Consider the following 12,817-nt stretch of genomic DNA (forward strand, 5'->3'; position numbering starts at 1 on the left):
AACAAAGTGGAGAAAAACGGCTTTTTGTGAAACGATGTTATTTCATGCACTTCAGTGAATTGTACACTTCTTTTTGTCCATGAATGATGCCACAAACACCTAAATAGTGCTTTACTTCTATAAAACAGTACCACCAACAATGAAAAAGTCTTTTTTTATAACAAAAAAAACAGTTTATTTACATAGAAAACTAACAATTTGACAAACTATTTACAAAGGTGTACAACAGTGCATGTGTGATTATTTACAATTGTGTGGATGTTTGAACTACATAAATTTTACTTTTGTGTGGTAAACAGTGTAACACTCGCCTGCGTGCAAGGGGACACTGCAAGATTTGCACCACAGCCTTGTCTCACTGCGAATGCCCCTTCGCATGCAGACCCGACACCTTCTTGCTGGCTTTTTTTTCCGGGAAGTAGCAGGCATGTGTTCCAGCGTGTGTTTGGCCATGTTACCATCAAGTCGGCTTTCAGGATCAAAATACGGTGACCTGGTACTTTGTCTGGCTTCCTCATGCTCTTCCATCCCAACTTCCTCCTGGTCTTGTGGCAACAGCCACCCTCTCACCACCTGCTGGATGAACTCCAAAAAAGGTTGACTCGTCCCATTTTTTTTTTGTACAATATGTAAGCATTGAACATGCATATTTGGAACAGATACGCAACAAACTTTTTGTGCCACTTCAACGTTTTCCGTGTGAATGGGTGGTACGAGATGTTTTGATCCATCTTGTCCACTCCATTCATCTTGGAATTGTAGTCCACAACACAAATTGGTTTTTCGAAAGGCACTTTTTTTTTTTGTGCCTTCCGCCACACCTCCACTGTCCGCATTTCATCTTTGTGAAACGTTGTCACCATCCTCAACAAACGTTTGTCCTGCCATGCCACAATTAAAACATTTGTGTTGTGCCTTACCAGTTTCCCTCCCACCCCAAGGCCAGTGTTGGTTAGGCACGTTATCTCACTGGGTTCACCCCTGTTCTTCCTCAGCGTTCCACAAACATTGGTGCGCGCTGCCAGGAGACGTTCACACAAAGCAATAGAGTTATAAAAATTGTCCATGAATAGTGTGTACCCATTTCCTGGCAGACGATCCAGTAAGTTGAACACTGTATCGGGGAGAGAACAACTAATGCCAACATAGGGTTGCATATTGAAACAATAGCCGGTTTGGGAGTCACACAAAATATATGATTTGATCCCATATTTGACCGGCTTTTGGGGGTTGTACACTTTGAACGAAAGACGTCCCTGGAAACTCATCATTCCCTCATCAATACAAATATTCCTGCCCGGTTGAAACAGTTCCTTGAACTTGTTTACAACGTGATTGAACACAGGACGAATTTTAAATAGTTTGTCGTCTGAACTGTGTGCCGTCTCGTTGTCGTTGAAGTGCAGGAAACTCCAGATGAGCTGGAAGCGGTTTCTAGGCATTGCGCGACTGAAGAATGGTGTCGTCTCTATTTCGTCCTGAGTCCAATACATTTCGATACTGGGCTTGTTTATATACCCAGTAAGGAATTGGAGTGCAAAAAACGTTTTGAGCTCAGACACAGACACTGGCTTCCAAGCACGACTCCTGCAGTGTGGCAGACTTTCAGCCCGTTTTTGCATTGACTGACGTGCAAATAAGTTTGTCTGATCAGCAATGTGCTGCAGAAGTTCGTCTGTGATGAAGAGCTGCAGGAAGTCAACTGGCCGGGTTGAATTCAGCTCTGCTGCGGCACCTCTTGGTCCTGGCTCCACAGTGAAGGGGAAGGAGTTTGGCTGCCAGCCTGCTTCATGCCAGCCAGATTTTTGGGGATCTGCAAATATACATTTCAATATCATATAATATTCATTTTAGATCAGTGTGATGCAATATATATATATAAATATATATATTTACGTTTTTTCTTGGATCCACTGGTTGATGGACCTTTATTCTGCTCACTCCGAGGAGCGTCACTCTGAGCTGCAGCTGAAAGAAATATATACAATTACAATAATATCGAAAGAGCGTTTTCTTTTGTTGTTGCGGTGTATTGAAAACACTTTTTTTATACCTCTCTTTGTCGTCTTTGCAGTGGGACGTCGCTGTGAGCACGATCCACGATCTATGAATGCACATTCACGTTACACGAGGTGCTAGCAGCGTGCTAGAAAAGTATCTCATAGCAAGTTTGTGCTTACCTTCGACGTCTTCTGCGGATGAAATACTGTCCGAATCACTTTCTCCGTGGTCAGACTGTACCCACTCCTCCGAAGAATATCCATCGGACTCAGGATACTCTTCGTCGTCGTCCGATTGAACGTCCTCGTGCGGAGAAGTGCTCGGTCGTGCACCACGTTTTCCGGCGCTAGCACCGCTAGCCTCCGAGGCCTTAACACGCGGTCGAAGCTGCCGCCGCGTCAACGCTGCAACTTCGGCATCAACCTCATTGTCGCCATCATCATCACCTTCGTCGGATTGAACGTCCTCGCGTGCAGAAGTGCTCGGTCGTGCACGACGTTTTCCGGCGCTAGCACCGCTAGCCTCTGAGGCCTGAGGACGTGAACGAAGCTGCCGCCGCGTCAACGCTGCAGCTTCGGCGTCAACCTCCTTATCACCATCATCATCGCGGTCATCATAATGGTGCACTTTAGCACTGGTTGATGCTTCTCCTTTTCCAAAAAATCGATCAAGCGTGGTCTGCTTCTTACCGTCGGTCGCCATTTTTCGTCTCTTCTCAACTCTCGCCTACTCCTCGACGCTCTAGCCCCGCCTGGCCTTTTATACTACTGACGCCCACCCGATCTTGTCAAAAGAGAGTCATCGCTGCCCTCTAGGAGCCAAAAATAGTCCTTAGGCACAACAGACAGACTTGAAACTTTGACCAGACATGCGGGAGGGTTTCCTCTACCCGTTTCAAAAAAAAAAAAAAAAAAAATCATTGGATGACGTCTTTTGACGTCATTGGCAGTGAAGCGTAGGTTTTTACTTGACGTCTTTAAACGTCAGTGGCAGTGAAAGAGTTAATTTCAGAGCACCACTGTATTCCTATACTTTTGCTGATAGGACCAAGCGAATGGATCATGTGATGTCGCTGCAGTGATGACTGGCAATTCTTGCAAGGCTCTCTCTGTGCATGTATCTGTAGAGCGAGTGTGGTCACCATGGAAACGACCATTCTCTCGCTCATGCACTCTCTGTCTGAGATTGGGACGCTGTTGTTCATTGCATCTGCTGGCCAATCTCATTTTTACTCTCCCCCTCTCTTATTGTCCATCTGCCGGCCTTGTCTCCACCTTCCTGCCCATTCCAACCCTCCTCTTTCTGTGCCCCTCCCCCATAATTGGGTGTGTAAGCCCAAGCTGTTCACTGTGTCATGCTACGCTTCAGTGGACTTGTGTAAGAACGCGTGGATCCGTAAATGTGCGTCGTTTCCTCTGCTTGCACACTGCCAGTCACATTTGACTAATGACACTGGAGCTGTTGTCCTCATTGCACTCTCCACTCTATTCACATCCGAGGCGGCTCACTCCATGTCCATCATTCCCTCTGTTATCCATCTCTACCATCAGTTGCACCCTTCCGTTGTAGCCGCTCCTTATTTATGGCATGTGTCACATTTGGTGTGTGTCATTTTAAATAGAACGGATCGGCTTTTGTTTCCCAGCCGAGAAAGATATTGTCTCATTAGTTTTTGTGCTTGATTTTTGAATTGGTGTGTGGGGGTACATTCACAAAAGAAAAATAAGTAGACCAAAATTTAATCCATAAAATGGTGTCCCTGGATGAGGATAAATCTCAAAAGAAGATTTCATGAATGAAATGAGCTCCATCTGCCACTCAAGGGCTGAAGTCAGGTGTACAGTACCTGCACTACATAGATTATTCCCTTCCCTGTAATATCTGGTTTCATACCTAATCCCAATATCTTGCATTTGGCAGTAATTTAATGGAAAATCCCAATTTATGACATTAGTTCAAAAGTTTTTTTTTCTGAGAAAAGGGGGAACAGTCTGATCTATTCATATGCATCATCATCATGCATGTTTCTCTTTTTCACTATTTAAATTATATCACAAATTTTGAAGATGTCAACAAATTTGCTCTCCTACCTTAAGCTTGTCTCCTAGTGACTTCTTTTGTCTTCTGTTTTGCCTGGAAGAAAAAGTGGCTTGTCTTGACCACCAAGGAAAATGTGTTTTGCAGACAAAATGTCAGCAGCTCAACACATGCTGACGGCCAGGGGATGAAGCATAGTCTGTCCTGCATAGCTGCATTCTTTTCGTGGTTTGTTGGGCATCAAAATAATTATTTGGAGTATTGGTCAGGCATTAGCCACATTTGCAGTCATCGGCCTGGGGAAAAGAACCTCAGTCTTGCTCTGTAATTTTGCATGTTGAAGGATGTGACCTAGTCCAAAAATAGTCTTGACTGAAACTCAGTCATCATAGGTGTACTGTATTTGACTACAATAGTGTTTACTCAGCTATACTGTTCATTATCCTGCCAACCATCAGGTTTGCTAAATGACTGAGTTATGAAAGGATTAACTGCTAAGTTTGAAATGTTCAAGTTGAAATGATACTCATAAGGAGACATCAGTGCATTCCATGTGTGTGGATGGTAAGAAAACCAAAAACAAAGGATGCTGGCAGATTGTGCTGCACATGGTTGAAAACTAAACAGGTTAAGACAGAATTTTGATGTATTTGATGGGAATGTTGTCCCTGCCAACATGGCTACCACGTATGAACGTTGGTTAGCCGGGCTGCTATCTCGTTTTCTCTGTGATCCCGGCTGCCAAACAATACAAACAAGAAGAGGAAGGGCTAGGCTAACTGTTAGCTTATTTAGTACCTAATGGATAAAGGGACACAAATGTGGTGCCCTGCTTTTTTTTCTTCTTTTTTTTTTTTTACAGCTCAGCTAAGCCAGAGGTCTGCTCTAAATGGAGTTTCATTCTAGTTAACACTCGTTGTCATCTAGTCTCTTCATAAGTATTTACTGCAGGCCACTGTCTGACGCAAGAATGAATGCTTTTGGAACTATGGAAAATAAAAGCTTTCTTGCAGTTGGAAACGTCCACATTTGGCTTTAGGCAGCATCAGTTATTCCACGTCATGTGACTGAAAATGAGCACAGTCAGCAAGTTCATTTTTGTTTTTTATGTCTCATTGACCCTAGGTATGAAAAATTGTACGAGATGTATTAGGAGCATTTAAGTAGTTTAATGTATGTATGTCCTCCCAGTGCACTGAATGTTGGCATACTTTAAAACCTATAGTCAGTTTTCTTGCAAAGACTAAGGGAAAACTACACACACTGCTCTGCTTTTCAAACGTCCCAACACTCTGATGAGTGTCTAAAGATAGTAATAATCTCCTCTGCTACCTCCTTTTCGTCATGTGCTTGCGCCTTCACATTCTTTAAAGCTGTTTAAGGGGCATTGCACCTTTTTGTCATCTATACCCATACAAAGCACCACTACTTTACAGCGAAGGGACTTGCGATTTCTGACCCTGCCTCCTCTCTGTCCTTTGAGCCACCCTTAGTCGCAGGAGACAGATGAGTGCCGGTCATGCTCAGACGAGAGAGCAGGACCCCTGCAGTATCGGCAGATGAAAGGCCAAAGCTGTCTGGTACAAAATGATGCCTTAGGACACATGCACTTTCCACCGGCCCACTGAAACCCCCCTTGGGTCATACTACATAATCTTAAAAGCACTGGCTCAGGTGGTAATTCACTTAAAACTGCACTAGTGCACACCGTTGAGGATACAATTCCATTAAAATGATAGCAACTCACTTTCTGTTTTTGTCTTCATTTTTTTTATTCTGTGTCTGTGGTTATTTTTCCTTCTTTCTTTTTTTATTAATTTTTTACTTCTTGCAGTTGGAAAGAATTAGCATATTCATGGTTGTTCGTGTGTAGTGTGTCTACCAGCAACTGTGTCTTGAAGAACTGCAGGCTGATTGCTGTTTAAACACAGCTGTTAAAAGTGAGTATTTGCACAATAAGAGGAACCCCAGAGAATATTGGCAAACAGTTGGATTCAAGCCATCCTGCTCTCTTGGTCCTCCCACATCCAGGCAATGTTCCCTCGAAGCTGCACGTGTGAGCAATTGCGCACTGCTCTCAACCTCTAAGTGTGCAGCAAATGTTTGCAGCGCAAAAAAAAAAAATCAATCCTGAGCTGTATTTGCATTTTGTATTTTCATATGCTCCTCTAAAAAAAGGAAAGTTTATTTGGCATATGTGGTTAATGGACGGGATCTACGCAACTTCTTTACAGTGATATTAATGTACTTTACTAACGTAGCATTGCTCTTGTGCAGGTCCCTGACAGTTTGAAAATGAGCACAAGGCTACATGGTAGATGGTTGTGATGTATTTGAGAACACACCAATAGCTGACATGACGTTGTCCATTGTTCCCACTTTCCACTTGTCACCTCACCAATCAACTCATAAGCAATCAGGGAAGAAATCTCTGCTGAGTGAAAATGTCTCTGCACAATTGCAACATATTACCACAATGCCTAAATGAATTGTTGATGGTAAATATGTCATGCCATTAACATGAGTTGTGGCAATTCCGAGCAGCCTTTGTCACAAATGTACGAGACCAAATGATCACACTTTGGCTAGCTCACTTGAAGGCTGTGGCTGGTCATTTGGAGGCCCAAAGCAAATATGGTCAGAGCCTCCAACCCCCTTGTACTTCAGTTCAGTTTTTACAGAAGGTGTTATGAAATTTACGGTAGGCCATACTTCTCCTTTTTAAATGTGTTAAAATTATATGAAAGATAAAGTTAGTCTAATAATATATACCACCAACTAACTCTTAAGATAAATAAAAATTCTTGAACGCGTTAAAGAATTTTTTTTTCTTACTCAGTTAACTCCAGTTTTCAGCTGCTAACTTATTTGCTTATGGTTAGTGTCATTCCGTAAATCCCAAGCTTACCCCTATACAGAGCAAAAGACCATGGGGCGTTTACTGTTTAGGGTGAGGGTTGTTTGGGGACTTTGTCAAGACAAAAGTACAATGTGAGTGACTGGTAACATTTTGCTGACTTTTGTTCATAGTTCAGTATTTTATGGTGTGTGTGAGACTAATGTTTTTTTACACAGCATCAGTCTTGTCATGCCTCTGTCTCCCTCTTGTGAGTAAGGAGTTTAAATGACATTGTCTAGTGCTGGCATGGCGGTTCATTCCACAGGTTGAAAAGCATCATGCTGTCTAAATAAACGGGGGTGATCAATGTCAGCACTCACTCTTGCTCAGTGCTGTATCAGACCCGTTCTAGCAGTTTTGTGTGTTCTGTTGTATTGCCTTGTTCAGGGGTCAACATTCAAAATGGTGGTTACATTTTGTTGATAGAAATCTTTGACATGATCAGTGCCTGTCAACACCACTTTATTTCAGAAGTGTGTAGCCCTCCGCATTAAACATTCAGTAAGTCAGTTTTCAAATAGGTTGCTGAACCCTCGCCTTGTGTTTTTGTGTTACTTTTGTATCCTATATTAATTATAGTACAATAGTACGTGAATAAATATCTGCTGCACAGTGCCTCATTGTGTGCAATGTGTCAATTGTAAATGAGATCATTAAATAAATTAAATGAATGAACATGTTGAATTGAAGTGGCACACAGCTGCAATGTCACCATTTCCCTGTGAGTCCATAAGAGGGAGCTGTCATCCCCTTTTGAAGGAGCTCAGCAGCGGTTGGCTTTGCCTGCCTCCACAACTGCAACAGTGTGCCAGACTGCTTTGCATGGCATTGTCTCCATGGCACTGCAGCGTCATGTGATCCTTGTGGTTTGTAGATGATGGACAGCTAACAATGATGCGGATGCAGCCCACATAAACTTTCACCAAAGAAGCATTTCTGCTCATTGCGCTATACTTTAAGCCACAAGAGCGGTTGTCATGGATTTTAGTGTGCATAGCGCATTAAACTAACTTTTGATGTGCCTTTTGTGTGCGTCTGCTAGATGGAGCAAGTATCAGATGACGAGTTGGATCATGGAGCCGAGGAGGACAGTGATAAGGAGGACCAAGACCTGGACAAGATGTTTGGAGCCTGGCTGGGGGAGTTGGACAAGATCACACAGGTTACCACACAGATTAACAAACACGTTTAAGGATGGGACTGTTACCATAGCAACTTGAACACTGCTATTCCTGTTGCCACACTCTGTATCCTAGCAACTCTCCTTTTACCACCTCCTTTGTTTTTTGTATACAATCAATCTTGTGTGTGATTACGAAGCAGATGGATACCACCGAATGTCTGTCTTAAGCATTGACATTTTTGTTTTTAACCAATCACCATAAATGTTTGTATTGTCTTTATAGAGTATGGATGACGGCAGGCCCCAGAAGGCACTGCAGAAGCCTCCTCTCAGGCAAGAGACAAACATTGCCAACTTCTCCTACCGCTTCTCAATGTATAACATAAATGGTGAGCCCTCATCTCATTAATGATCCCCGCCAAAAAGATATACACTAACGCCCCTTATCGCTTCTTCATGCAGAGGCACTGAACCAGGGCGACACAGTAGACTTGGATGCTCTGATGGCTGACTTGTGTACCATTGAACAGGAGCTTAGTACCATTTCCAAGCCAAACTCTCGGGGTCAGAGCAAGCGCACTACAGGGGGACGCGGTGCCAACACTAAGCATCCAGGCACCAGTGGAGGGGGAAGCAGTGGAGGTAGTCCCATTGATTTACAAGTACTGGGAGTCAGGGTTGTTAGGAATTTAGGTTCATAACTGGGCAGTAGAATACCGTTAAATAGCCTTGTAACATGGACACTGTTTTCAAATACAATATATGAGCAAGCATTTTGGGACAAGTGATAGACAGTATGCCCCAAGTCCCCACCCCTTCCAAAAAGGTCTGTCCCAAGTCTTCAAATCCATGTTGGCTATGTTTGTCAATCTGTGTAGAAATGTATAGATAGTATTCACTGACGTCAGCCCTTCATGGTGGGTGAATGTCAGCATTACTTGGGTAAGCAAGACGTATGCGGAAGATTTAGCTCAACACTCCTTGCAGCGGTACACGTTAAAACTTCTGATTAGTGGAATAGATTGGATTACAAACATTTGCCGATGTTACTGCCCCGACCGGACTACATGGCAATATCACGTATGCTCTAAGGTAGGAAAGCTCAATCCCAAAACACGGACATTCTTGCGTCTTCTGTACTTTAGGCTTTTAATGGTTGCTATGTGCATTTAACATTTGTAAATTCGATGTGAAGAATCTCTGGTTATTTTTAAACCAAGTTAGCTAGTTCCCCGACTGTGCTAGCATGTTGCAACAAAAACAACAACATTGTTGATTCATCACTTATCTGCTTTACTGTTTTCGTTTTGCAGCAATTAGCATTAGAATATAGCTAAATGTCAGCATTATTGACAAACCCGTTGAAAACAATGGGGAAAAGAGCTTATTGCGACATGGCCCTGGTTGAGCTCTTATACTCTGCTGCCACCTGCTGGCCCTTTTTTGTAATAACTACCATTGCTTTAAGCGACCTCTTCAGGTCAGACGCTGCATCAAAGCCGTTTTTGGGACCATGTCAATATTTAAAATATAATGTTTTTATACGCTTTTGGGAGCAAAAGACTTCATAAAAATGGTTAGAACACACTTTGGTAGACTTTTGTCAGTTGGAAAGCTGTTCGATTTATCTTTGCAATTCCGGACACTTTTCTGTCCGTTCCCATTCGACATTCCATGGACCCGTGAACGGCACACAATGTGGGGCACATGACGTCATGTGAATACTATCTATTGTGAATGCAGGGAATGTGTTGTTGAAATACATAAATCCTCAAACAGGAAGTACCAGTAGCAGCACACGGGCGTCTCCGGCCAACACGGTGCGAGGCGGCAGTATCAACACACGCCCCGTGGCCTCCAACATTTCCCTGGATGACATCACCTCTCAGCTGGAGAAAGCCTCCCTCAGCATGGATGAAGCTGCCCGTCAGACGTCTTCGTCGTCCTCATCGTCCTCGTCCTCCTTCTCCTCCACCACGTTGAGACGTCCTTCATCCGGCTCGTCCGGGGGCGGACAGCACCATCGGCGGACGGGCTCGGTGGGTGCGGTCAGCGAACAGGAGGCTCCGTCCCAGCGGTCGAGCGTAAACTCAGCATGTGCATCGGCGTCCAGTATGGACTCACTGGACATTGATAAAGGGATGACGGCTGGAGAGGTGGATGGACGGAGCAGCCCCACCGTACAAAGACAAAACCAAACCAGCACAGAGGTACAACATAAAAAGTTAGCTCACATTGTGTGTCCGCTTCTGTATGCATTTACAATAACAATCAAATTAGGCATAAAAGGCTGACGAAAAAAAGTTGACTAATTGGCCTCAATCTGGTTGTTATGGTGTACGTTTAACCACAAAGCATGTGAGACGCTGCATGTGTTTGCAATACAGCACATTTATTGTTATTGCGCTGGGTAGCTAGCTAATAAGGCATTGTAATCTTCTAAGCGTGACTGCTCCTGAATGACTCCTTTCACGCTCAGACATTTTTAACAATTGTTGAGGGTAAAGTTCACAAAAAGCGAGAAACAATAAATGTTTCAGTTCATTCAGTGAAGTCTGGCATGTACTGTGACTTTCCAGCCAACCTTGCATGTGTTCATATTTTGTTTGCATCATTTCTTCTATCTTCATCTACACACATGCACATTTCCAGCATGTCACACTGCGGTGGGCCAACGGTAAAACGGCTAGGCGGCACCTTGACTTCACCTCACAAGAGGGTGAAGTGGATCGGGCCACTGTAAGTGCATGTGTGTGTTTGTGTATGTTTCTGTGTGTGTGCGCATGCATGTTAACTTGATTCTATATGACCACCTGATATTGTTACTTGAGCCTGAAGATGCACGCACTGGCCACAATATTAGGCATAATCTAATGCAAGAACTGTTCTCGATATTCTGCCTTTTCAATGATAATGATCCATATTGATTTATACTGTCGCAGATGTATATGTGTTTTTAATATCGGTTGTGGTGTAGAACTGCACATACATCATACCGAGAGGCATTTCAAACTCAACCGTAATATTAAAAACAGCTGTAGTAGATCAAGTGTCACTAAACTACAACAATAGAAAACAAAGTATTGCTAAATTGATGTCTCTCTGACAGTGGCACTCAAAAATGTTGTTTGTAGAGACATCATATTTTCTGCAGCTTTTGTATGTGATGTTGTTTGAGTTTTCAGCCTCTTTTTCTTGTACAAAAACATTGCTAAAAAAAATTTACTTAACTTTTTTATTTCACCAATATAAGCTTTATGCCGCAGTCCCCCTAAATGGACAGAATCAGTAATTAATAATTAAACTAATGGTTAAAAATATGCTATATATATATATAGCATATTTTCCCACAATGTAATTGAATGACTGTCAATTATTCATGGAATTTAGCCTTTTTTTGAAGGTTGGTCACTACCTATCTGCCATGGATATTGGGGGTAATCCGTATATCAAAATTACATACAATTATAGATACTGAATGTAATAAATTTGTAAAGCCCAGTACAGCTCATCTCTCCACAATCAGTGCTTCTTTCCAACTAGAAGCTCCACCTTTTCATTTATTGAACTTAACTCTCACTTCCACACTTCATAGCAAATATAGACTACTCACAGAAAGTAAGGGTAATCAGCTCTGGGGTCAAAGTTCAGGATGAACCTAGCATGGTCATCAGCACGGTTACAGGTGAATTTACTTTGACCTTCTCTAGACTTTTGAATGCACAAGCCCGACCTTTCATTGTTTCAGTACTTTTGTACAACTTGCTGTTCTGTGATATGGACTTAAATGACAAAATTCACAAGAGGTTATACTGCCTTTGAGGTGCATGCTGAAATTTCACCCTAAGTCGAATATCCCGCGCTTTGTGAGTAGTGTATAACGATGCCCTCGAAGAATGACCTGACATTGACTTCTTTATTTTCCCATTCCTCCCCGTTGCTCTGTTTTGTTCTTCTCACCCCAAGCACTCCTATCTGGACCAAGAAACCTCGCTTATTCTGAAAAGCATTGCTGGAAAGCCTTCTCACCTCCTGACTAAGGTGAATTTCTTCAAGTACATGCTTGTGTTTTGTCCTTTTTATTGAGTTAATGCTCACACAATCTGCTTCTCTGCATGTCACCGATTTGTTATGTGATTAGTGCCTACACATCACAATCATCGTTCACCCACATAGGTGTTACTGTACTAATATTCAGCAGAGACGCAGCGACCGTTCATTGTTTAGCTGTGGAGTTTTTGTGAGGGCTGAGGATAAAATGAGGGCTGCTGGAATTTGGCTCAATTTTTGGATGTGATTAATAAAGTGTGTGTGTGCGGGTTGAAAAAGTGTGTCTGTGCGCATGTACGTGCTTAAGATAAAGCTAAAGTGTGACCGCGGAACCTGCACAACGCTCTTGACCCTGTTTTACACACTAAAGGGTGACTAAAAGCCTGCCGCTACACAGCCAAACAGTGCTGGAGCCAGTCATGTGTAAATGGTAGTCTGGGTCAAGGAGGTAAGAGGCTTGAGGCGCGATCCTCGATGCCCCCACCTTGAGGCTCTCGGCTAACGTGCAAACACTTAAAATATTCAACACTTTACTCGATTTCTCTATCCTTGTCTTTGTGCGTTAGTGCTGAGGTCACTCCTGGTCACGGTCCCCACCCCCATTGCCTGATTGGTTCAAAGAGAGACAAGTCATGGAGCTCACTGGGTTGGCAGAACAGTCACTCTGCTATTTTGTGGGGGTCCCTCAATTGGGCACACTCTTAAAC

The 12,817-nt window shown here is 43.1% G+C and overlaps 1 protein-coding gene and 1 long non-coding RNA gene across 4 annotated transcripts in view; one reads left to right on the forward strand and one right to left on the reverse strand.

Moving 5' to 3' along the window:
* The window catches only part of raph1b (Ras association (RalGDS/AF-6) and pleckstrin homology domains 1b), a 37,912-nt gene that overhangs the window by 15,252 nt on the left and 9,843 nt on the right, over positions 1-12,817 (forward strand). For 2 of the 3 annotated variants that reach the window (XM_077551730.1, XM_077551740.1), the window contains 6 exons: positions 7,980-8,099; positions 8,344-8,449; positions 8,523-8,702; positions 9,840-10,270; positions 10,713-10,799; positions 12,027-12,101. In XM_077551730.1, coding sequence (XP_077407856.1) covers positions 7,980-8,099; positions 8,344-8,449; positions 8,523-8,702; positions 9,840-10,270; positions 10,713-10,799; positions 12,027-12,101 — 999 coding nt within the window. The remainder of the gene's footprint in view (positions 1-7,979; positions 8,100-8,343; positions 8,450-8,522; positions 8,703-9,839; positions 10,271-10,712; positions 10,800-12,026; positions 12,102-12,817) is intronic. The other variant, XM_077551749.1, reaches the window with a different exon arrangement.
* LOC144041260 (uncharacterized) lies at positions 145-3,000 on the reverse strand. Its single transcript, XR_013290063.1, has 3 exons — positions 2,054-3,000; positions 1,897-1,968; positions 145-1,813 (listed from the first exon to the last, which is right to left on the reverse strand). It is a non-coding gene; the product is annotated as an uncharacterized LOC144041260 (long non-coding RNA).

This window comes from Vanacampus margaritifer, chromosome 1 (genome assembly GCF_051991255.1).
Source record: "Vanacampus margaritifer isolate UIUO_Vmar chromosome 1, RoL_Vmar_1.0, whole genome shotgun sequence".
Lineage (NCBI taxonomy): Eukaryota > Metazoa > Chordata > Actinopteri > Syngnathiformes > Syngnathidae > Vanacampus > Vanacampus margaritifer.